Genomic DNA, 26299 nt, shown 5'->3' on the forward strand with positions numbered 1-26299 from the left:
TTAGGATCAATTTTTCAGGGAGCCCTATCTCCCAGGAGATAAAATTTTGGCAGGGATTTTTTTCAATTTGATATCACTTTGGGAAATTGTGACCTCCTAATACTAAAACTTATGATTCATGAACTTCTGATAGCATTTCATTTAATTGAGTTATTTTCAGTGTTTTACAGTTTTTATATAGGTCAATTATTTTTTTTTTAAAAAATCCCTAAGTACTCTAATGCTTTTATAAATATGATTTTCTAAGTTCTGTGTTTAGATTATTTGTTGCTAATGTATAGAAATACAGTTGATTTTTTATTTTGATAGTGTATCCTGCCACTTTGTGAAGCTTTTCTGTTCTAATAGCATGTGTATTTCTGTGTGTTCCTTAGAATTCGCTATGCACAGTCCTGGTATCCATAACCAGAGATGTTCTTTCCAGATACAGAGTTCGTTGTCCCTCCCCCTCCCCATCTTGTGCCTAATGGCTCCGGTCACCACCTCCAGTCCGGTGTCCCGTGGATGTGAGGAGCACCGAGAGTTCCATCTGGTGGTCAGCACCTCCAGTCCGGTGTCCCGTGGGTGTGAGGAGGTCAGCACCTCCAGTCCGGTGTCCCGTGGGTGTGAGGAGGTCAGCACCTCCAGTGCGGTGTCCCCTGGGTGTTAGGAGCACCGAGAGTTCCATCTGGCTCCTGACCTCCCACACATGCTCTGAGTGTGATATTCGCTGTGGGTTTCTGTAGATCCTCTTTATCATGTTTTTTCTTTATAATTTTAATGAAGTCGTTTTATTATTTTCTTTTGTTGCTTGTGGTTTTGGTATCATTTCAAAGAAACCACTGCCTAACTTTTAGCCACAGAGATTTACTACTTTTTTCTGAGAGCTGATTTTTGTCTTTTTTTTTTTTTTTTTTTTTTTGGTTTGTTTGCTTTGCTTTGCAACAGGGTCTTACTATGTAGCACTGGTTGGCCTGACACTCACAGAGCTCTACCTGCCTTTGTGTCCCTGGTGCTGAGATTAAAGACATTTACTACAACTCAAGGCCAGTGAGAGTCAACTTTTATGTGTGTTCTTGAGTGTTTTATATTAAATGGTTCAACTTTGTAAAATGCTTTTGCCTCACTGCTAAGCGCTTTCCCTGTATTTACTGAATTGATCATATGATTGTCCAGACAGATGCAATGTATTATATATGCTGTTCATACATTGAACTAGCTGGGCGGTGGTGGTGGAACTCACTCTGTAGATCAGGCTGGCCTCGAACTCACAGAGATCTGCTTGCCTCTCCTCCTGAGTGCTGGGTTTAAGGGCATGCACAACTACTGCCTGGTTTCATGTTATGATATTTTTCCATGTTTTTATTTTACAAGTTTCCACTCAGATTTTAATTATTTCTTTTGGATTGTTTTGGACATGATTTTCTGTTCCTTTTCATATATCTTAAGTTAGAAACAATTAGCTTATTGATTTAAAAATCTTTTATTTAGTAGAGGTATATTTATAGAGGTAAGTTTTGATCTAAGCATTTTATATTGATCTTTTAATTTTTTTCATGTTGTGTTTTTGTCATTTAAATTTTTGTTTCGAGATCTCCTGAGTAAATTGAGAACTTGGGGATCAAGGGGACAGGGGAGGAAGGGAAAAGAGCGTAGAAAAATATATAGCTCAATAAAAACAATTAAAATTTTTTTGTTTTGTTTTTGAGACAGGGTCTTACCCAGGCTAAGCTTAAACCCCCATCCTCCTGCCTCTCTCAAGCACTGGGATTCAAGGCATATGCTGCCACACCCAGAACTTGTTTAAAATTTCCAAGAACTTTCTCATTTCTCCGTTATTCTTTTCTCAGTTGATTAGACATTTGTTGTTTGATTTCCATAAATATAAATATAAGATAAATATATATCTTATATAAATATAAGATAGTGATTTTTGTTCTTACTGAAGACTGTACTTCATATGATGCCAAGGCGTCCTAAGCACACTGACCTGTCTGCCAGGGAACCAGCCACTATTGAGTTCTGTCCTGTCTGCTCAGGAGGCTCTGATGCCTGCAGACTCCCCCCTCCCTGTTGCTGGCCAGCCTCCTTATCTGTTCTTTGAAGCCGGATGTTGAAGTCTTCAGCTGTTGTCTCTGTTGCCCTCATTCTGATAGTTTTAGATTCATGTATTCTGGGGCAGGTGTTAAGCTCTTTTATACTTGCCATCTCTTCCTAATGGATGGGCCCTTGTCCCTCTGCTGGCAACAGTGTAGCCACTTAGCTCTCTCCCTCCAGATGACTGCTTCTCTGACTGCTTCTACGGTGCACCTTTCCCACTTCCTCCCTCCATCCTGTCTGTGTAGCTGTTTCCTGCCCACTGTGTAGGTTTTTAATCTCTGCCCTCGTTTCTGCAGCCTGAGGAGTCTCTGATCTGCTCACGGTCACCAGTGTTGTTGATGGGGTGAACTTTTCCTGCTGCTTTCTGTTTCCTCTATTTCTGTGTTGTGGAAATGAGTATTTAGTTCTTTGTAACCTTTCCTTTGGTTGTAAACAAAATAGATACTTATTTCTCTCCTAAGTCCAAAGCGCCTGCCTCCACAAGATCCTGGAGCTCAGAACCCCTGCCAAGTACTTGGTCCCATGTCTCCAAGCACAAGCTACTGCTCTCTGAATTGTGACTTGTCTTGTAGGAGTTTCCTTGTTGGCGCACAACATTCAATTTCTAGTGTTTTTCATTTAGAACAGGCCTGGGATTGACGGCTCCTTGTAAAAATTGTTTTGTTTGGGCAGCTGTGTACTGTGTAAGATGGTGGAGATTTCCGCTGCTAACCATGCTTGGGACACTTTCCCTGATGCTCTGTACAAGTTTAGGGATATAATGAGGAGGATGGTAGGAGCCTCCAAACCAAGATGACCAAACACACATGGAAGTCAGGCAGAATTGGGCTAGGAACTTGCTTCTGTTTTCAGGGTTTTGGTTTTTGTACAGGTCTTATTACATATACCTCAGGCTGACCTGGGACTCAAGGGCCCCTGCTGCAGCCTCTTGAACACTGGGATCCCAGGTCTACACTACCAGAAACAGTTGTATTTGTGTGTGCAGTGCTAAGGCCTTGCACATGGCGTGTGTTCTGCCAATGAACTGCATCCTACTCCTCAGCCGTTCTTCAGCAGACATCCCAGGGGGTTGGCTGTTAGAAACCTCTGTTAACTTCCCAGGGTTTTGAAAAGTTTGTTTTTGTTGGTTACTGCTGTGAACAGTGGTCCTCGTTCTGCCTTCTGAAGGATCTCCCTGCAGCACACTGTTGTGAGGATGGGTGTGCTGTCTGCATAGACTCTTACCCATCGCTGCATTCAGGTGCACACCAATCTGGAAGGGGAACTGCTGAGCCGGGGCTAGCACGATTATTTCTTCTGTCACTTTTGTGTATCCATATTCCCCTTTAAATCACTGGCCTAAAAAATATGAACTAGGAAATACGGTTTTTACAATTCGGATAGCTAACTACTTGCCCCACACACCTTTTCTCAGATCTGAGAGAGCATCTAAACTGTGTTCAAGTCCCAGTTGCAGTGTTCCTGGTCTGGCACTTGAACTGCCTACCTGGTGAAATGCAGGCAGCCTTTTTACTTGTGCAGATTTGTGATGCAATTTTAGGTCAAAGAGCTCTGTTGTGGTAAAGCTACAACATCAGGGATGGGAGAAGAGAGTTTGTAAGGTGTGACTTGGGACTGGCCGGTTATCCTGGTGATTTCTGTATTCTGTTTTTCAGTGGATCTCCCTGATTTTATATAAGAAAGATTTGCCAGGATAGGAGCAGGGTAGGGGCCACAGTGAAGGTCTGGGCAGTGCCACTCAGCTGGGCACTGCCCCCAGGGCTTCCACAATACCCTGCACCCAGAAGCTAGGGGCTATCCTGGGGGTGGGACACAGGGTAGAGCACACCCTGTGGTGGCAGGGCAGACTCAATCCTGCTTCCTCCCCTCACTGGCTGTTCCTTTCCATCATAGGGATGGTCCCCCTGGCTTTCCTCTCAGTGCCCTGCTTCCCTGGTGTTACCTCCCCTACTGTGTGCTGGGTCCAGCTTCCCTATCTCCAAATGTTATCCTTGCTCCTGGAGCTAGGGAGGGTCCCCCTGATCCACCTGCCCTGATGACCCAGAATGGATACCTAAGGAGCTCACCATAGGCCCTGGTCACAGCCAGCAAAATGACTCTGGCATAAGGGGGTACTCAGACACCAAGGAAGACATGAAGGGGATGGCACCAGGCCGTTGCAGCCACTGGCAGGCTCTGTCAGGTTCCGTTGGGCATCGGGCAGAGCTAGGCTCCAGGTGACATAGTTGGAGGAGATGGAGGGGCCTGAACATTTCTGGGGCTGAGTGTTGTGGTACAAGGTGGATCTGAGATGGGCAGTGAAGGCCACTGGCCACTAGGGACACCTTGAGTGGGGTCTGGATGAGGCCATAGCCTCCCTCAGCAAGACCACAGAAGAGGAATAGCTAACACAGGGACGCCATGCAGGGAAAGAGAGTTGGAAGGGCAAATGGTTAGCAGGGACAGTGAACACAGATAGTGAACAAGACAAGAGGAGCCATAGGAGTAGAAAGAGGAAGGCCAAGGCAGCCATGCTTGTCATGCAGGTCTGGCCTGGGACCAGACTGGGAGCAGGAAACCTCCATCTGTCTCTGTTGGGCCTGACCCCGGGAAAAGACCCCATTTCCCAGCCTCCCTCAGTGGCCACATGGCTGAGCTCTACCAATGAAGCAAAAGCAGCCTGGGCTTCTGGGAAAGTGTTTTATAATGAAGTGGTATCCTTCCTTGCTTGTTGTTTGCTGCCCAGAATAAGGGCATGGTGGCCGGAGCACATTTGGGTTTGTGAGGATGAGGGCCCAGCCCAAAGATGTTGCTACAGAGCTGGATAGGCTTCATAGGGCTCTGTGAAGGTGTTATATCTGCCTAGGACTGTACAGACACAATTCTCTCATGAGAAAATAAAGTCTGTTTTCAAATTCTTTGAGTTTTCTCTCAGAGGCTAACAAACCCAATCTTGACCCACACCCAAGGGGCCATGGAGCACAGACAGGATTGTGGTGAGGAGGGGGTCGGTAGGGGCAGGGGTTTGTGTGGCCTCACTGGGATCTTCCTCAGTGTCTGGGTTCAGCGGTTCTCACACAGGAAGTTGGGACAGAGAGGAGGGGGCCTGGGTGTGGGCAAAGGCCCCTCCCTATCCCAGGGTCCTGGCCGGTTTGTCTTTGCTTTCAGCCCTGTCTTCTATTGACAAGAAAACTCCCACGTGTGGCTGACAGGCAGCTGGGGGCTACAGGGCAGGTGCGCCTGTATTCTTAGCACTTTGATGACCGAAGCATGAATGTCCACTTAAGAGTTTGAGAATACCCTGGGCTATATGATAAGACCCTGTCTAAAGAAAAGAAATTGATGGGCAGATTCTATGTAGAAGGGCTGTCCAGGCCAGAGCGGGTTCTAAGTCCTAGAAGGTAGACTTCTTGCCCTGGGGTCCAGTCAGTTTCTCAACCACCAGCACAAAGGGGTGTGGTAAAGGCCAGCAAGACCAAAGACCAGCTGGCCTCCAGTCTATTGGAGCACCCAAGGCCTGGACTAAGAACTAAACAAACTGGTGTGTCCACCCAAGTCTGGCCCAAACAGAGTTGTAGGTCCAACTGGAGGGCTCAGCAGACTTTGCACCCCGAACCTCACCAGCTGCCAGATGTGTATTGAGAAAGCCAGCTAAGAGGCCAGAACTAGGCAGGCCCAGCAGGCTCCTCCGAGCCCTGCCTGCACGCAGCAGCCTTTGGCCCGCTGGATCTGTTCCTGTCCCAGACAGAAGCCCACAGTTGTGACGTGTTAACAGTGTTCTCCATACTGAAACATTCCATTCTGGAGGAAGCTATCTACACAGGAAGGCAAACAACTCAACTTCAGGAAAATCCTGAAACTGACCAGATTCACTAAGCCCCTCCGGACCAGCGAGAGTCCCTCTCTGAAGAGCTGAGCTGCCAAGAGACTAGGAAAAGCAAAGCTGCGATCCTGGAAGAGGTTTAAACCAACTGAGGTGCCTGGGAGGGGCAGCCTCCAACCTGCTCAACTGGGCAGGCTGTGCCGTGAGCTCCAGGTTCCCAGCTTTGTGAGCTGCCATCCATGCTGGGTGGGCCTTGATGATGTGGCTGTCTTTGAGTCATTTCTGCTCCTGTAAATAACCCACACTCCTGTAAGGAACCCCAATAAAACTGATTGGCTCACCAGGTTGGACTTTGGCCGTATTTGTAATTCCATCTGTTGTGGGATCCCTATTTGGGGTGAGAAGATATGTTGCATCTCCCCAGAAAAGGTTTTGTCGTACAATATGCTATCACAGACAAAGTGCTCCATACACAGTAAGAGTCCAGCAAGGACGGCAGGGACCCAGGAAATGCCAAGAAGCAGCCTCTACTCCGTGTCATAGCATGTGGCCATACACCAGTGAGGAGCCGGCAGGGAACCCAGAGAGGAACAGGAGAGCAGCTATGTGTGGCGAGCCCACTGCTTTGCAGCCCCATGGCCGCTGACTCATGTTCCTACCCGGTCCTACAGCCTGGGGCGAATGAGTGTAAGCAGCCCTATTTGGGACTGAGCCTCGGCAGATGAGAAGAGTTCAATCCAGCCAAACTGCATCCGTTATCACATGCAAGAGCACCTAAGCATCAGGGACGCACAGCTACCAGCCCTACCTTGTCATCTCCCCAGGAGAGCTCTGGAGTTCTGGATTGTCTCAGCATTCCCAGCTGAGCTCAGCAAGGCTGGCATAAGGAAGGGGACCTTGGGTCTTTTTCCAGGGTCATCTGGGAGCTGCTTCTCCTCTCCTGTATAGGGACCCTGAGCACAGAGGGAGCTTGCAGAGAGGCCACCCCCACCCCTTATCATGTTCCACCCCACCCTGCTGAGGAGCTAGGATTCTGCATTTGTTGGCGTGTGAGAGATGCCCCTGAGCTGAGGAGGGCTGGGTGGGCAGCCCCCTGGAATGATCTCTTTATTCAGGCAGAGTGGCTTCTGGCTGGGCCTGCCATTATCTGTTTTGATGCCAAGAGTCTCCTGAAGGCTTTTAGGGTTTCCTTGCCAGCTGTGTCTCAGAGGCCCACTCCTCAGCAACAAGGTCAGGAATGTCCTCAACCTATCACCTGTTACAGTGAAATGTATCACACTTCACGGAGGGCTCTCACTTCTTGACCACCAGGAATACAAGTACTGTCCAGCCTGCTGCCCACTTAGGGGCTGGCAAACACCAAGTCAGGACAGAAAATTCCAGGCCCGGAAGATCTGGGAAATGGAAAGTGAGCTTGCTGGAGTTGGGCACCAGGTCTCTGCTGGTGAGTGGGGGAAGCTAGAGGCACCAGTCTTGGGCTATCTTAAAGGGGCAGGCGGTCTTTCTGCCTCTGCCAACTGCCAGATGCACAGCTCTGACCTGCCCTCTGACTCCTGACCACTAAGAAGCCAATTAAAAGGACTCCCTACCAGTTCTAGACATGGCAGTTCGTTATCAACCTGACCCCCAGAGGTAGCTGACTAGGGCCAAGACTCCTCCAAGAGCTCACTGTGCTTGGGTGGGGACAGACTGTGGGCTGGAGGATGCCTGAAGGGTTAGAAGTCAAGCACCACAGTGAAGCACAGCTGTTTTCTTCCAAGGTGAGTCAGAGACCCTGGTGCAGACCTGAAGACAGTTGCCTGCCCAACCCTCCACCCACACACCAACTCCTTCCCCATCCTGTCTCCACCCCTACTAGATCTGCAAAATCTTCTGGAGCTGAAACAAGCTGCCACCATAGCCATAGGTGGTTCAGGATATGCTTCGAGGTGTGTGCAGCCACTGCTTAGGGCCACCACCCCTCCCCCCGCGCGCTCATTGCATTCTGCGCATAGAAACCATATACACATTTACACAAATGTTGAATATGCCCAAAAGTGACACACCAGAACAGGTCATTGGGCTTCCAGTCTAGCTATGACACTCTGGCAGGTAGTTCAACCCCAACCCTTGGAGCCCAGGGAAGCTGGTGAGATGTTTTTCCCACGTGGCCACAGGTGGGACGGGGTGTGGAGGACGATGAGCAACGGGATGGGGCACCCCCTTTGGAGCCCAGCAGTGCCAGATTGCAGGGAGAGGGACAAGAACCTCACCTACGAGAGAGAGGAAGAGAGCAAGAGCGGGGAAGGGGAGTCGGCTCAATGCTGCACCAGCTCCCAGAGGTAAAGGAGTACCTGGATATAAGCTACTAGAGTGAGGGCTGGCCATGGGACACTAAAACTAACAGCAAAACCAGAGCTCAGTACTCTGAAGTCCCCGCTCAAGAAGGCACACAGAGAGGTAAGAACCCAAGTGGACAGGAAGGCGGGATCAGAATTCTGCGGCGCCAGAGCCTTCTAAAACGCTTCCTGTGGTTTATTAAGAGTTCTGCAAAGTGCTTGAAGCAGGCCTCGGGAGCCTTCCTTCTGACCCCAGGGCACACTCGTTTATAAATTTCTCTTCTGTAGGAACCAGCTATATACAGAACGACTGAAACCTTAGAAAAGAGACTGTCGCGCTCGCCTTAGGTCCTCCGGCCGCGAGGCTGCACGGTGCGGTCCCCACCGAGGTCCTGGCACCAAGGTTCAGAGGTGCGGCGCGTAGAAGGCGGGCGCGCCGTACGTCTGCGACCCGAGCACGAAGGGCGAGAGCACCGCGGGGCTGGACAGGAAGGGCAGCTGCGCAGCGCACACCAGCCCTCCCGGACTGTGCGCCGGGTACCCGGCCGGGCCGTGCAAGGCCAGCGGCGCGCCCATGGGCGGCGAGGGGCTGAGCGGGCTGAGGCCACCGGGCAGCCCCGCGCCGGGCCCCGCTCCTGGGCCGGGGCCCCCGCCGCCGCCGGTCGGCGCGCTTGTGTCGGCGCCTGGGTTTTGCTTCTTCCACTTGGTTCGGCGGTTTTGGAACCAGATCTTCACCTGCGTCTCGGTGAGGCTCAGCGACAGCGCCAGGTTGAGGCGCTCGCACACCGACAGGTAGCGAGTGGCCTTAAACTTGTTCTCCAGCGCCACGAGCTGCTCGTAGGTGAAGGCGGTACGCGCGCGCCGCGGCTTCCCGGACTTGGAGTCCGAGCCCGTGCGTTTCCGCTTGGGCTTGGTGGCCACGGCCGCGCCCTGCGGGGTGCTCCCCGCGCCCCCTGCTCCCGGAGCTGTTGCAGGCGGACCCGGGGCTCCGGGCGAGTTCCCACGGGGCCCTGTGGCTGCGGCCTCGTCCACGGGAGAAGCCTCGACCTCGGCCGCTCCGGGGCAGCCCGACCCGCGGACCCCGAGGCCGCCGCTGCCTCTCCGCGCCTCCTCCGTGCCGTGAGCATCCTGCACCTCCGGCGCCTCGTCCTCGTCCTCGTCCTCAGGCGCTTCATCTTCGCTGTCCGCTGTCGGGCTGCGGCCACTGCCACTGCTGTAGCCGTTGGCCTCGGTCTCGTCCGCCCTGTAAGAGTCCCCAGCACCTGCGGGCGGCGGAAAGGAAGAGAACACAGGGTCAGCCCGGCACCCAGCCGCACTGCCCGCTCCCTCCTGCCGAGATTCTCTTTATCTCGTTGGGTTTTCTCCTCTTCCTCATTTGCCCCCTCCCCAAAGATTTTGTTTTCCTCCCTCCCTGCAGCCGTTCTCCTCGCGGCATCTCCTCTCTGCTTTCCTTCGGGAGGATCCTTTCTGTGTCAAGCTGATTTTGCTGCCCCATTCGCAGTCCGCGCCTCCCTCGGCCTTTAGGGCTGTGGCGCGCGGGCGGACCTCGGCATGTACGGGGTGAGAGAGCTCCGATCGATTCACGGGACAGATACAAACTTAATTAAACTCATTTTGTGTAATGTACAAACTAGTTAAAGTCCATTTAATTTATTTCGGCGTATATTACCTTCCAATTACAGCGGCGCGGGGCCAGCCAATTACCGCACTCTTAATAGCTGGAGGGGCCAGAGGACTAGGGTGGGGTCGGCCGGCTGGGAGGAGGCCTCGTCTAAGAACCAAAATCAGTCGTCTTGGAGCAGTCCCTAACCTCAGGCTTCAGGCCCTGAAAACTAGGTGGCAGGAAGTGCTGGCTCTTCTGCCAGCCTTGGAGCCCACTACTCAGCTCCCCAACTCCACTATGACAGCCTCCGCCGAGCTGGTTGAGTTTGAGGCTGGGAAAGGGCATTGTGAAATGCTGCGCACCAGCTAGAGGGGATCTGAGCACCAGTCCCGCAGCATCCAGACAGAAGCTGCCGCGGTGACTGCATTTTATCTCTGAAATTTGAAAGGTTGTCTGTCTCCTATGCAGGTATCTAAAGACTGTCTATACCCCTCACCCACAGGTGGTCTTTAAATGCCAGAGGAGCCCTCTAAGCCTTCCAACACAGTGCCCGGGTTCTGCTTTCGTGTTGGGTCAGCGCCGGCATACTGGAGCATAAACGAAATTCACTCCTCGCAAATAACCCCCAGCTCAAAAGACCCAGGTCGCGTGAAGACTGCGGATGTCCTGGCCTTAATTCCCAGGCCTTAAGCAGGGCAACTCTTCCCTCAGGCGACCCTTAGCCAACCCCAGCCTGGTTGCCCTCCCTAACTGTGCAGCGCTGGCTCGCACCCTACAAAGCTCCAGCAGGCAGCCGCGGGTTCCTGGTAGATCAGCCCCTTGCAGAGAGCAGGAGGGGTCCTCTGCAGCCTGCCGGACCTGCTCTTCCTCCCTCCAGGAACGGAAGGTCAATGCAGAAACGCTGGCAGAGCTGGTGGCCCCAGTCCTGTCCAGCCTGAGCTTTCTGGTCCGGGCGAGGTGCAGGGGCCAGGAAGTTAGAGGGAGGACGGGGGAGGGGCGCAAAAAGCAATCAGGAGCTGGTCGAATGCAATTCGCGATCAATAGCGGCCCCTAATAAGTGTAATAGGTTTTAATCGAGTAATTATCCGAATTTTGACCCTATAATTTAGATGTTCGGGGGGAGTTTGCAAGGTGCTTGAAAGAGATATGCATGCTCCGTAATGGGATATCGACCGCAAAGGGGGCGCGGGCCGCCCCATTACCGGCCGCTTTCCGCCGCTAAGCACATTTCCCTTTAACTGTAATCGAAGGGATTTAATTGTTTTTCCAGAGATAACCAGCGTTTTGTCACAATTAGTCTGATTTGTCCAAAGGGGGGGGCTGGGGAGGCCACGGTGGGGGTGGGTAAGTCACCAAGCCAGCTCCGTACGTCCCTTCCCTCCAGCACCAACTACCCGCCAAAGCCACAGACTGACTAGGCGAATCCTGGACCTTGTCGCAACGCTAAAACCCCAGATCTAGCCTAGCACCTTTTTAGAGACGTTCAGCAGGCCCTAGAGTCCGGGTCGGGAGGAAGCCACGGATGCGCCGGGCGCAGACCCCGCACTCTGCGAACTTTCCACAGATCCTGGTGCCGAGACAGGCCCAGCTCGCCGCAAGGTCTTGGGAGCATAAACATTCCAGAGCAATCACTGCCCTAGCCCCTGGCGTCCACCCCTTATACTCACTTGCAGGTTCGGCTCCCGCGGCAGCTGCAACTCCTGTGGCAGCGGAAAGGGTTCGGCGTTCCAGCTCTGCGCGCGGAGAGCGTCCGGAGGCAGCGGGGACCGGGACGCACGCGGCCGCTGGGGCGCAAGGGGCACACGTAGCGGGCACCACAGGACCCAGTAGCACGCACCGGCGTCTCCTGCTGTTGAACTTGTTGGGATCTAGGATGTCCAGCACTGAGAAGGAAGTGGGGCGCGGGGGTGCGGCGGGCCGAGCCGCTCCAGCCCCCTCTGGCACCGCGGGCACAGTGTCGCTGGCCGCAAGCGGTGGGACTCCAGCCCGGGGGAAGATGGGCAGCTCAGCTCGTCCGTCCATAGCGTCCCGAGCAGTAGCCGCAGAAGCGGGCGGTGCGGGCCCCGAGCCGGGCCCGGGCGGTGGCGGCGGCAGCGCGGGGACGTCCCCAGGTGCCGCCGCGCCGCTGGTACTCATGCTGGCCTCGGGCCGCTCAGGCGGCTCGGGCCCCGCTGCCTACTGGGCTCCCATCCCTGCGCCCTACAAAAACAGTTCAGCCCAGCTGTTCTCGGCGCTGCGCTCCGCTTGGCTAATGCTGCCCGGCGTTGTCTCCGCCACCGCTTCAGGCGCCCGCCGCGCCCGGCCAGTGCATTTATGGCGGCCCCGCCGGAGGCGCCCACGCGCCCACACGCTGCACACACGTGCGCCCGCAGGCGGCCGCGGGGTTCCGCCACCCTCGTTAGCGCGCACGCCTAATTGGCTGCGAACGGTCCCAGGCGGAGTAGGCGGGCCCGGTGCGGGACACACGGACTGAGCCGCAGAGCCGGACAGACAGACGCCCTCCCGGGAGCCCCAGCACAATCCGCTGGAGGGTGTCGTGGTCAGCACTGTGCCTTTGCGCCTCCGCCGGGCTGGAAACTGCGTGCCCGCCTCCTCGGCGAAGGGGGAGGAGACAGCTCGGCTTTTAAATAATTGCGGGATCAGTCGACGGAAGAGGGCTGCGAAGGCCCCCCGGACGCGTGAACCCGCGAGCCCAGAGTTAGCCTGGATCTCCCAGCTCAGGGTACTGCTCTGGGGCAGGTCTCTCCTGCTGCGTGGAACGCGTGGTTCTGGACTCCCGTGCCCTCCGCAGCTGGGACGGGGGAATAGTGGGGACTCTTTCAAGTTCTGAGTCTCTGCAGGGTCCTCAACCCCTCGTGGGGCGTTTCCAGAGTCTGGTTTTCGCGGCCCTCGGTTGCTGTCTTTCCTGTTTGGAGCTCTCCAGTCAGGATCTCTGCCCCTCCGCCCCCGGCAGCCCTGACTTCCGCCCCCTTGGCTGATCAAATTAGGGACCGCACGAAATCCCCGCAAGGGGCGGGGCTGGCGGCCGCGAGTGATGCTCATTAGAAGTGGAATCGAAATGAGGAGGGCTAGACGGCCCTCCCGGTCCCCGCCCCCGGAAAGGGGGACTGAAAAATCGCACAAATAGTAGGCGGCCTACATAAAGATCGATACCCTTCATGTAATGGGAAAATATGTGTTTCTGCCAGAAATAATACGGAAACAACCCCCTTCCCACCCTTCAAGATATCAGAAGAGCCGTTCGAGGCCTCTGTATTTGTGCACGTCTTGATAGTCTCAGGTCTGGCTGGATATTCTCAGAGCGATCTCTGTGACCTCGGAAGATCGAGCCTGGCTTCGGAGGGTGAGGGCCGGGTAGCCGATGCTTTGCTTTCGGAGGTCAAGAGTTTCCCTCCTTCCCTCGCTCAGGCCAATGACCCGCCTCTGATGGACTCAGGTGGGTCCCAGCGGGTGAGCTCCTGCCTAGGGTGTGAGTGTGTGCGCCAAAGACTTGTGCTTCAGCGGATTTGCTCTCCTCCTCCCACCGTGGTCCCGGGAGCCTGCTCTGCACAAGGACGGTCCTTTGCAATTACCGCGGGCAATGATCCTTCGGAAGCAGAAATTAAAAGTTAGGAGAAATAATGGGGGACCGATCGCCTGTAATTTGGGCCAAGCTCGGACATGCTGAGCCTCTGGGAGGCTGGGACGGGAGTCGGGAGGAGGGGGGCAGGGCTCTCCTCCCCCTCAGTTTCTTCCCTGCCCCCTCCCACCCTCACCACGTGCTGGTCCATCCTGAGATTCTAATCAGACCCACAACACTGTGTCCTTTCTTGCCAGGACTTGATTACTCTTTATCTTTAAATTATAAATCACCTCTGGGGAAGGAGGGTGGGTAATCTCTCATCGCAGTGAGGTAATTATCTTCTTCCCGTCCCCCCCCCCACCTTGGTCTTCGCTCCCGCCCTCTCAGCTGAGTTTGAATATAGATGTACACGCCTCATTCTCTTCACACACACACACACACACACACACACACACACACACGCGCGCGCGCGCGCTCACACTCATTCACAAGCGATCACCGCACAAGCAGGATTCATTCATGAGCACCCATATAGAAGGTGGCTCTCCAGTGTAGTGCAGTTCACCCATCACCTCTCTCCCTTGCCTGTTCCTCTCTTTTCCTTTCTGTCTCTTTTAAGTCCTTTGGTGAAGACCACACACAGGCATAAAGCCTGGTCCCCATCCTCTTTGCTTCCCTGGGAAGCGGAGCCACTAGGGGCAGGGGAGCTTCTTTGACAGAGGGGAGGGCAGGACAAGCCTCTCACATTCAGACCTTGGAGCTGGCTCTGGGTAGCGGAGACTGTGTGACATCCCTGCACGCACACACTCCCCCACAGACACTTGTCACCAGCGCAGGTCGTCAGCGAGGTGAGCGGTGCTAAACAAACAGCAGCCGCCACAGCACCCACACTTTCCTGGGTGGGTGAGAGCTGGTGTGGCTGTGAGGAAATGCGATGACCTGCACAGCTGTCTCCGGACAGCTTTCCTTCAGCACAGGCCAATCAAGGCTTTTTCTAGGGTGTAAGTGTAGATTAGTGCTAGGACATAGTAAATATAATACAATATGTTCATAGGATGTGAAATAAGATAACATAACATGTTATAGAAAAATATACAACCAGATGTTGGTTGTGTTTTGTTTTGTTTTTCAGTACTCTCAAATGCTCTCCCTGCCGATAGGCAGACGCTGGTCAGAGTTGAGTGTAATTCAGAGAAAGCATCTTGGCCATCCAGAAGTTTATAGGTGTCTAAGTTCACTTACTGCCCATCTCTTCCTGCCCCTCAGTGTCCTGATGGGAGCTGCCGCAGGCAGAGTGATGAGCTACCAAGTTCACTGCCAACTTTGAAGAGTAGGATGGGCCTGAGGGTCCTCTGGAGCTGAGTGGGTCTTCCTTTGGTCTGGGGCAGTGCTGTATGGACCTAGCTCAAAGTTTCTTCCACTGTTCCCACCCTATCTCCGAGGACAACCCAAACAGAGGGATGCCTATCCGCTCCTCCTCCCAGTCTCAACCCGAACTGTCAAGGGCTCTAAGAATGTCCTTTGGCTCCTAATCACAATTGATTGTCAATTAGACCCTCACTTGTGCATTCCGTGCCCATCTGCCACCTCAGGTTATCTCTCCCCACCAGCTTCACTGCGAGGGCCCCAGGTGGGCACTGACAGGTGAAACCTCAGCCTAGAGCGGAGCTGGCTCTGCCTGCAGTGGACAGGAAACACCCCCTTTCGTCCCCTCTCCCTACTGCATGCCACCATGCAGGTCAGTCAGAGTGAGAGTCATGTTGGACTGGGCATCAAGGCAGAGACAGGGTGCCAAGGGATCTGAGAGGTGGGCCCAGAAAAAGGAGGAATGGGCTGGCATTTTTAGCTTCCTTCCTCCTCGATTACGCATTTTGAAATTCTGGAAGATGAGAGCAAGAATAGGAAATTCCAGCATCTGTTGTTAACTCACCTTGGGCTAACGACTCCTCTCCACTGTGTGGTGATCTCCAAGATCCCATTTGCTTCCCCTCATGGACCCAAGGGCTCCAGTAATAGCCACTTACTCAGAGTAAAGGAACATTGGGTGATGGAATATCCCTTCTCTTTCTGCTTCTGGTGTTCATAATCTCTGTGACTGGGCACATCACAGCTTCCACTTTTGCTTCGTGCACTGTGACAACCCCCTACCTCTGGTCTACCCAATCGCCAAGGCTCCCACAACCTTTCTGGGAACACTCAGAGAACTTTAGTTTCATCTGGTTGCCTGAGTGTGGACTGAGGGGCTGTTGAAATTCTGCAGCCTCTGAGCGTGCTGCCTCCCCATGGAAGGATGCAATGCAGAAAATTAGGCTGACAAGGGGACAGGTGCTCTCCTGTGCCTTTCTTGACCTCCACCCATATTGACACTTGGCACACCCTGCTGCTCACCAGTCTGGAAAATGAACGAGCAATTCAAGCAATTCTGCTTGTTCATTTTCCTGAAGATGTATATTTCCCTTTGGATCGTCTATCCCCTCACGAATGGGCACAGCACAGTCAGAAACCCAGAAGAGGCAGGACGCTCGGGCTGCTCACCTCTCACTGCCTGAGGTCACAGAAGAGGAACAGCCCTCAGAACTACTCCCAGAACCCAACCAGTAGGCTGCGGGTCAGCACCGCGGACAGCGCCCGTCACACAGCCTCCCCGTCTGCTCGGCAGACACCCGCCCCGCCCCCTCCCTCTCCCCGGCCCCACCTCTCCCACCTCCCCCACCCCGACCTCAGCTTCCAGGAGACCACGTCTCAGGTTCAGCGACTGGATCCAGCTAGCACGTTTCTGCTCTCCACTCCTGCACAGCCCCCCCACAGTCTATTACAAGTCTGCCCATCTCAGAGCGTGAGGGCTATCTTTGGGGGTACAGTGAGGTGTCTGAACCCTGTGTGTTACACACCCAGATGAGATGCCGGCCCATTCACCTCATACCAAAGGGCTAGAGAATTTCACAAGATCAGTGACTGCTGGTTTTGCATCCTCCTGTTCAAATGGTACGGGATTCAGAGGTGGAGGGCACAGATACAGGCAGGGGCTGGCTCCTAGCAAGCGATTACCCAAGAGTCACTCCAGGGCTTTGGGAATGATGCTTACTGTCATGGAGTCTGCACTGGCTGCTGGCTCCCTTTCTTACAATGCTAGTTGGATTTTTGCCCTAGGAGGGTTTGCTAACCACAAGACAGACAGGATGGGGTAAACTGAGACCAAAGAGGATCAATGATGTGTTCAAGGTCATCCAGCCAGTCAGTGGTGGAACTTTAATGTGAATGCTGATACTCCTGGCCAGCATTTAAAGCGGAAAAGTCAGGAATAATCAGTTTCCTGGGCCCAGGGAGAAGGTGTCCTGGACAGTGCAGAAACCAGGGCCGACAAGGGGTCGGGAGATCCCAGTCCTTCATCGACCCTTGTTCCTCACCCTGTGTCACAACTTGCTGACTGCCAGTCTGGAGATCACCAGCATGGAGCCCAGTCTGTTGTTCATTTCCCTTTGATTCCCTTAGGGTGCTCGGGACCCTCTTCTCACAGGCTCTGTCCCTGGGTCTGTCACACCCCTGCCCCAGCCTTTTTGCTGCTGCTGACATACTTGAAACATTTTAGCAGAATGTCCAGGCCAGAGCTTGCCCAGAGTGCCACCCGCCCTCACTCTCCAGGGCTCCCAATAGCACACGAGCACCAGGCACCTCACTGTCAGAAGCTGAGAGTCCCTTGAGGAATGGTCAGGCCACGTTGTATAAAGGCATGAGGTCAGGGGACCCCTCTTGAGTCGGGGAACTGGGTGCCTTGGCACTGTGCTTCACTCTTTTTGTTTTTTGTTCTTTTGAGACAGGGTCTTATTTGCAGCCCTGGAAGACCTAGAACTTGATTTTTAGACCAGACTGGCCTTGAATCCAGAGATTCACCTGCCTCTGCCTGAAATTAAAGGTATGCAGGCTCATGCCCCCTTGCTCACTTTTTATTGCCTGGCCAAAACCTGCCCCCTTCTAGAAGCTTCCTGAGGTTGACGTGGTCTGAGAATCATGCCTGGATTGAGCATCCTGCCTGTGGGACTCCCTGGGTCATCCTGCATGGTCCTACATCTGAGCCCCATAACCCAAAGTCCTTCCTTATCCGATGGCCAACTACTGGGCTCTTGAACAGTGTGTGTGACTTTGTCCTATGTCTGTCATCAAGATAGAGGTGGGATGCAAAGTGCAAACACATGTTTGCACAAACAAGGAAAAGTAGGTTAGAGTTGGGCAAGGGTTCAGCCAAGGCCATGCAGCTCTGCACCATAGTGCGGAACTTAGCTTCTGTGGGCAGAAAGTGCCCTGGTGACTCTTGGCTCTGCCTTCACTCCACTTTGCCATATCTTCAGAGCAGTCTGGTTACTCTTACTCCCATGGGTGCAGGTGGTACCTGCTTAGATCCGGGCACAGCATTGCGTACCCTTCTTGACTGCTGCCAATGCTATTTGTTGGCAGGGATGCTGCTTCCAGAGAGAACTGGGGACACAACCCTCTTTCTCCAGAGACAGGAAAGCTGCTGTCAATCACAATTCAGAGTGCCTCTCCAGTCAGACTACATGAAAGTTCGCAGAGACACATCCTTCCATGGTTTCCTATACTCGTTTTTGGATTTTTTCCATCTTGGGAGTGACAGGCATCTGAATACTGGCCCCAGACTCAGCCTTCCCAGAGACTATTAGAAGGGTGGTGGGGAAGAGGCCTGGAAATTAGCCTGCCAGGGGTGGCACAGTCACCCTTTCAATGCCACAGTTCTAACACACAGTCCCGAGGATCAGAGTGTGTTGTGCAGTAATGACAATGCTTCTTGTCCCATGTTTCCAGGGAAGCTCTGAGTCAGAAATGCGGCAGGCTGGATAATTTGTCCATACTTCTTCTTTCCCTTCACCTCCTCACTGCACCATGGTCTTCTGGAGAACATGTCTGCCCTGTGTTCCTGAAGCTGAGCTTGGTCACATGACTTGCGGGAACTGAAGGCACAGAGTTCTCTGAGTTTTGGAACTTCTACTCGTGTGAAGGCACGGCTCCTGGGATTGGCTGGCGTTGTCGGTTCCCCCTCCCCGCCCAGCTTGGGTCTTGGATGAGGGTGTGGAGTTAAAACCCACTTCAAAGCCTCAGTCAAAAGAACCTAGCAGAATGGCAGCCATCACCATCCTGAGCCACAGAGTTCTCTGCAGTTACTTCTTACACATGTGGCCCATCAGCTCTCAACCCGGCATGGAGCTGGGGCCACCTCGCCTGGCTCTTCTGTCCCAGTTCCATGTGCTCAACTGATTTGTTCATCTCTGTCCTCTCCAGCAATCATGGGCCACTGGACACCCTTACAGCAGTGTGACTCAGGTGACCACCCACAGGGCTCTCTTTTTCCTCTATCCTTTATCCATACCCCCCAGCTCTCCTGTGACAGGGTGGGCCCGGGAGGAGGGACAAGTTAGGCCCACCTTAGCTGTGGGGAGGCTCTGGTGCCCCTGTCACCGCAGAGAATATGCCACCTCATTTCCATTGGCTTTTGGGAAGGGGCTTCTCTGCCAAGGAGGGCTGGCCTGTATTGGGAGTCTGGGAAGCTGGGAAGACAGGCCCCCGGGGACAGAGAGGCAGAACACAGAGGGGTGAGTAGGAGGATGTCTAGAGACTGTAACCCAGCATTAAAGATGGGCCAGATGGAGTCTGGGCCAAGTACACAGAAGGTGCCCAATAAATGAATACAGAAAAGTCTTCCACCGGCACACATGCATACCTAAGTGCCTACAGGGCCACTCCAGGGCAGAAAGGTGTGTGGAGAGAAGTTGGTCACTAAGCAATGAACTTAATTGAGGTTAATGCCTCTAGCTCAGCCCTTGATTATTAAATTCTTACCACGCACATGAATCATAATTAGAAGGCTGAGAAACTCTACCAGACAGGATAGGAAGCCAGGAAGAGGGATTTTGAGATCTAAGGGGAGGGGAAACGACGTGTCGTCGAAGTTGGGGGGGGGGGACGCGTGTCGTCCAGGTAGGGGTGTCCTGGAGAGAGACATATCCTTCTTGGGGTGGGAGTGTCTGCAGATAAGGGTCATCTCTTCTGAAAGGGTGTCTTGGGAAGCGGGCTTGTTGTCAGAGTAGGAGGATGTCCGGGTGGCAGGAAAGTGAAGCCTCAAGAGTGAGAGAAGTGTCTGCGGGGCGGGAGGGGGGAGGGGGCGTGTCATGGGTGAAGGGTGTCCGGGGAAAGCGTGTGAAGAGGTGGGGGAGGGTTGCGTCCTCTGGATGGGGGCGTGTCTTCACTGTAGGGGGTGTTTCAGGGTGGCTGTTGGAGACTAGTGGGCGAGTGGGTGCGGTGAGGTGCCGACCCGGGTGAGCGTGTCCGGAGATGATCACTAGGATGGGCTGAGCCGTGGGTGAAGACACGCCGCTGCTTCGCCCACGGCCTCCGCCCGCCCCCTGCCGACGCGGCGTGGAACTGCAGCAACCTGGGTCAGGCGCTCCCGAGGATGGGGTGAACAGGAGGTGGCCCGAGGTTGAAGTCCGACCCCCTGAGATGCGGCCGGGAGGTTGCACTGGGACCCGACTGCCCGGGAGCATGCAATAGTCCCGGCCCTGTGTGCATGCGCGGCTGGACCCCGCTCTGCGCCTGCTTCCCTGGGCGCGAGCGCGCGTTGTCTGGATGGGGCGCTTGTTAGTGGGGGCCCCCATCCTTCGCCCCCTCACATTGTGGGCTCAGCCGGGAGATCCCCAGGAAAGACCGGCACGAAGGTAGGGGCGAGCCTGTCACCCCTGCTCTCTCCAGGGGCGCAGGGCCGTCCCTCTCCCTCGCCGTCCTCCCCCCTCCACTTCTCTATTTATTTCCTTCTCTGTTGCTGAAACATATTGAAGGGGAGAAAAAGGAAACATTAAGATCCGCTGTGAGCCGCGCGGCGGTTTAACGATTTCAAATGAGGCCGGCCTGGGTGAGGCCTGACAATCCCGTCAGGATGGCAGATGACGGCTAAAATTACCCGGAATCAATATTCTCACCGGGTGTCCCGGGCTGATAAGCTCCGCCAAGACAATGTTGACTATTAAAGTCGACAGCTTGAGATATTACACTATTAGTTATGCTATTTTTAATAATCTATAATATTTGGGCGATAATTAATTAATTATACGGGTCAGATAATATCTAGGGCTGGAATGAGGTCTGAAGGACCCATTACAGCGGTAATGAGAAAGGAGAATCTAATCTGGGACAGGTGCCGTGGTCCTGGTGCTGGGGCCTGAGGCATGATGTCTCCTGTGCCTGGCCCTGCCACCAGCCTGGGTCCTGGCCAAGCCTGGCCCTTCAGAACCGGGGTCAGCAGGCCAGACAGCTGAAGCAGTGCCTGCATGTTCCCTGGGGTTGGAGGGACCGAGTGACTGCTCAGAGAGCCAGCCTGGTCAAGCAAGTGCCTGCTTCCTGGCTAACTCTGTGGCCTAGGCTTGCTACCTATCTTTCTCTGCTGGGAGAGCCTCGACAGGTGTGTTCTCTGATGGAGGGACCGCATTCTCTCCCCTTGCACCACCAGCGGCATCGCAACAGGAGACTAAAGCCCAAGCTGTTGCCTCATCCCACAGCAGCACGGATCACCCGCCTTTCCTGCCAGGAGGCTTGCATGCTTCTAGTGAAGGAGCCAAGCCCACTCCTGTCTCGGGAACTTTGCTCCTTGTTCCAGACTCTTTCCTTCTCTTCTCATTCATCCACAATCGCCCCTTCAGGGGCCACTCCGACTGGCTGGTCCTCAATACCACCACTGCCCAGATGGCCCTAATGGAGACTTGCCCTGGTTCTATTCCCAGGGCAGCGTGTCCTTAAGCAAGCACCGTTGTCTTGTGCTTAAAGTCAGGGAGTGAACGGTGGTCTGAAGCAAGGGCTGGCCACAGAGATGCCACCTGCCCGGAGACAGCAGTGCTGTGGTGAGCGGCTGTCAGAAATGCTCTTCTTTCTGGTTCTTCCCCCCACTGCAAGGGGCTAGACTCTCTGTCTTTTCTGGTGAGGCCAGCCCTTCACCTCTGGGGTTCTAGGAGGCCTGAGGTGAGGCCAGTCTGTGACTGTGAGCCGTGGCCCTGCCAGGTGGCTCTGGCTCTCAGAAGGCTGTCTTCTGGGAAGTGAGGGATCTCCCGGGAGACCATAAGCCCTCTGCAGAGATGCAGCCCTTCCCCACCTCTGAGCCAGGTCAGCCTTCTGGGCTTTGCTTGGCCTGGGAAGTGGATAGTGGTCTCCAGAGGGAATTTAGAACCAATACTGACATGGGTGACCAGGCTGTCCACTCCCTACCACCCTACATGGTGGCTCCCAAGCGTCTCATGGACACTCCTTAAGAATAAATGTGCTTGACTAGGTTCTAAATACGTGCTGTGGCTACTGTAGAATTTATAGGTACATATGCAATATATACACAGACATATATGTTATATGTACATAAACTTCATATTGCTGCATTGACTCAACCTGTGCTTCTCAGGGAGGCTAGTTCTCAGGATCCAGTTTCTACTAGGCACCTCTGATGGTGGCCACATGTCAGTCTCAAGCAGTCTTGCTTAAGTGTGTGTGCGTGCACGCATGTGTGCACATGTGCATATGTGTGCATGTGGAGGCCAGAAGTCAACTTCAAATATTGTTTCTCAGGTGAAATACACTTTGTTTTTTAATTTTAGTTTGTGTATATGTGTGTCACATGTGTGCAAGTGCCTTATGGCAGCCAGAAAAGGGTGTCAAATACTCTGAGGCTGGAGTGACATGCAGTTGTGAGCACTTGGGAGGCAGAGGCAGTCTTATCTCTATGAGTGTGAGGTCAGTCTGGTCTATATAATAAGTTCCAGGCCAGCCAGAGCTTCCCTGCAAATTTGTCTGCTGGGCCCTGGAGAGATGGCTCAGTGGTTAAGAGCACTGACTGCTCTTCCAGAGGACCTGGGTTCAATTCCCAGCACCCACATGGCAGCTCACAACTGTCTGCAACCCCAGTTCCAGGGGATCTGACACCTCACACAGACACACATGTAGGCAGAACACAATGCACATAAAAATAAATACATCATTAAAAAAACTTTAGATATGCCTGCTGGACACTTTACAAGGCTTCTCTTCACAGCCCTGGTTGGCGGGAACCCACAGCGTAGACCAGGCTGGCCTTGAACTTAGGGATCCACCTGCCTCTGCCTCCCGAGCACTGGGATTAAAGGTGTGCGCCACATCAAACATCTTTTTAGGTCTTTATTGGCTATTTGTATTTGTCCCTCAGAGAAATGTTTGTTCCGATCACCTCTCCATTGTATTTTATTTTATTTATTTTTAAAAATAAAATGTGTGTGCACTCATGCGTGTGTGTGTACAACTGTCTGTAAGTCCAGTTTTAAGGGATCTGACACTCTCTTCAGGGCTCTACAGACACCAGACATACAAATGATGCACTGACATGCATGCATATACAACAGAGAGCAACGTATATACGGTCATATATAATGTAGAATTAATAGCAATGATAAAACTAAAAATAAATGTTTTATTAAAAATAATGTAGTCCTTGCAAAAGTATAGCATGACAGCTTGCTGTCACTGTGACAAAATACAACAAAATGTTTATTTTGAATGGTCGCATGGCCTGGTTGCTTCGGGTTGTGGAGAAGCAGCACATTTATCAGGAGTACATGGGGGAGAGGAGGCTCTTCTCATGGTGGCCAAGAAGACATGGAGACAAGGAGCAAGGACCCTAGTGATGCCCATTGCACTGCCTAAAGTTCCCACTACATCCATCACGTGATCTTCAGGAGCCACTCAAGACGAGGCAACAGCAGATGCGCACACAGACCGCCAGGGTTGGAAACGTGGCTTGATGGTAGAGCCCTTGTTAGTGTGTACATGTTTTTGAATGAAATGTCTGTGCACAAGCAAAAACACAGAGACCAATGAGCCAGAGTCCACTTTCTTTTGATAAGGGCATTAGGCTGTTCAATGTCCAAGGATACCATCGGTTAAACAAATGGAAATGGTATCCACATAAATAGAATAAGACAGAGCCCTTACACCAAAAATAGGACTTAAAACGGACTACAAATCACGTGAGAGCTAAAGCTATGGAGTTTTTAAGTAGAGCGATAATCACCATGCTCTCAGATTAGACAATGACAACGAAGAAGAAACAGGTTTTTGTTGTTTTGTTTTGGTTTTTGGTTTGTTTTTGATATTTCAAGATAGGGTTTCTTGGGGCTGGAGAGATGGCTCAGTGGTTAAGAGCTTTGGCTGCTCTTTCAAAGGTCCTGAGTTCAATTCCCAGCAACCACATGTGTTCAGCAACCACATGTGTTCACAACCATCTGTAATGAGATTTAGTGCCCTCTTCTGGCCTACAGGGATACACGCAGGCAGAACACTGAATACATAATAAATAAATCTTTTTTTTTTTTTAAGATAGGGTTTCTTTCTGTAGCTTTGGAGCCTTGAACTCACAGAGATCTGCCTGCCTCTGCCTCCCGAGTGCTGGGATTAAAGGTGTGAGCCACCAGCGCCCGGCAGAAATGATTAGCAAACATTATCCTTCAAATCCCACGACCAAGAAAAGGGCTAGAGAGGTGGCTCAGTGGGGGCTGGAGAGATGGCTCAGAGGTTAAGAGCACTGGCTGCTCTTCCAGAGGTCCTGAGTTCAATTCCAAGCAACCACATGGTGGCTCACAACCATCAGTAAGGAGATCTGGTGCCCTCTTCTGGGCTGCAGGGATACATGCTGGCAGAACACTGCATACATAATAAATAAATAAATAAATAATTAACAAAAAAAAAAACGAGAGGTGGCTCAGTGCTTGTGAGCCTGGACCTGGGTTTGATTCCCAGCACCTGCGTGGTGACTCACAGCCAGCTGAAACTTGGTCCCAGTCAAATCTTCAAGCACTGCATGCACACGAAGCACAGACACACATGAAGACAGAACACCCAAACACGTAAAATAAAAATGAAAAAAAAAACCCATATTTTTAAATGAAAACAAAGGGTGCCTGGGGCATGGCTTCATGGAAGAGCATCTGTTGCTCTTGCAGAAAACCTGAGTGTTGCTCCCAGAACCCACATCAGGTGGGTCACAACTGCCTGTAACCCCAGCTCTGGGGCACCTGAAGTGCTCTTCTGGCCTCTGAGGGCACATGTACTTATGTGCACATCCCCACACAGAGACACATACATACAAACAACTGAAAATAGGAATAAGTCTGGAAGAACAAGAGAAGAGGAGTGGCTGGGCTGTAGCTCAGTGGCAGGTAACTTGCCTGGCATGAGCAGGGTGCGGGTTCAATCCTCGGCACCGCAGAGACTTGAGGGTGAGCACAGTAATGACCGGAGAATGAAGGAAGCATTTTTGAATATTATATCTGACTAGCAATTTGACAGAGAAGATGCTCAGGAAGGGAAGGGCAGGGGACTTGAGTTCGGCGCTTCCTTTTGACTTTGGAAGGACTGAAGAGATGCATCTCTTGCTGGGTCTCTAGCCAAAAAGCAAGGTCAGCTGGTTGCTTCTTGGCTTCTCTGATCTAGGATTTCACCCCTACATCTGACTTCTGAGTCATCGTTGGCAAAGAGAATGATGGAGACTTAGTTAAATTTACATATCATGGTCACGGCAGAGCCAGGGTCACAGGACCGGAAGGCCCTCCAGGCCATGGCCTGAGTGGCCAGGGGTGATGACTGCCAGGCCATGGGACCACAGATGATAATTAAAAATATCAGTAGATTCATGTGCTAAGATGACAGAGAAATATCAGTAAAGGGTTTGTGGATACGTGATTGTGGGCGCCCACAGAGACCAGAAGGCATTAGGTACCGCAGTATTAGATTACAGGTGGTTGTGAGACCCCAGCATGGGTGCTGGACACCAAACTTAGGTCACCTGCAAGAGCAGCTAGTGGGCTCTTAGCTGCCGAGCTCCCTCCCCAGGCCCGGAGCACAGCTTGGTTCTGTGACTCTGTATGGAGACTGGAGTCTGAGAAAGATGAGTTCTCCTGCTTTATTCTTCTTTCTTAACTTTGGTTTGGACGTTCTGGTCCCATTTGGATCACATTGTCTGGTAGAATCCTGAAGGGACCACTGATGATGGCTGCCATCCTTACACTGTGTGGAATCTTGGTTTACAAACTCAAGATGTCCATCCCCTCCCCTCACTTAAGGCCATCCACCTCTCTCAGAAACATTTTGCGGTTTGCAACCCTCAAGGCTTACACGTCCACAGGAGAGTTTATTCCTAGGCATTTTGTTCCTTTTGATGCTGCAGTGAATAGAATTATTTCCCCAATTTCATTTTTCAGATGCTTTATTAACTTACGGAGTTTAAACTTCATTTCTTTGATTTACAATTTCATCTTTTTTCTCTTCTGCTAAAATTCTTGGCTCCTAATGATACCAGCATAATTACTTGTAGGCTTCGTCCTGCGGCATACCTGCAGTAATTTCAAATAGCAGCGCCAATGTTTTCATTAGCCATAGGATCATCAAGTGTGGGATTTCTGTGAGCAGTCTGTCCTCACAATTCCCTGTTTGGCAAATGCGAGTGCGCACGCATGCACACACACACACACACACACACACACATACACACATGCGCACACACACACACACACATACACACATGCACACACACACACATACACACACACACACAAACACGCAAATACCTGGACATAATTAATTTTTTCTGTACAGCTCATCCCATTAGTTCCAGTTTGCAGTGCAATTTTGTGGACGGATTTCTTTTTTGCTTGTTGGGCAACAGAATTGTTCTGAGCCCCAGCCTCTTAGTCATCAGCTCAGGGCTCTGTTGCCTGTGCCTTGGAACTCTGTGTCCCCATGACTGTCCTCTCTCACAGGCTTGCTGCCTCCCTAAGCCACGTGCCAGATCTCAGATCCTCAGGCCACACCATGCCCTTGAGAGCCAGAGGTGACTTGGCCATGAAAAGGTTACAGCCCAGGTA

The 26299-nt window shown here is 52.6% G+C and overlaps 1 protein-coding gene across 1 annotated transcript; it reads right to left on the reverse strand.

Annotated features, from left to right (window-relative positions):
- Positions 1 to 8604: 8604 nt before the first annotated feature.
- On the reverse strand, positions 8605 to 11938 carry LOC121436393 (NK1 transcription factor-related protein 1-like). Its single transcript, XM_041636232.1, has 2 exons — positions 11470 to 11938; positions 8605 to 9461 (listed from the first exon to the last, which is right to left on the reverse strand). The coding sequence occupies exons 1-2, from the start codon at positions 11936 to 11938 to the stop codon at positions 8605 to 8607; spliced, it is 1326 nt and encodes a 441-aa protein (XP_041492166.1).
- Between the last annotated feature and the right edge of the window lie 14361 nt (positions 11939 to 26299).

Source organism: Microtus oregoni, unplaced genomic scaffold (genome assembly GCF_018167655.1).
Source record: "Microtus oregoni isolate MIOR12 unplaced genomic scaffold, Mior012 000049F_ref0000343, whole genome shotgun sequence".
Lineage (NCBI taxonomy): Eukaryota > Metazoa > Chordata > Mammalia > Rodentia > Cricetidae > Microtus > Microtus oregoni.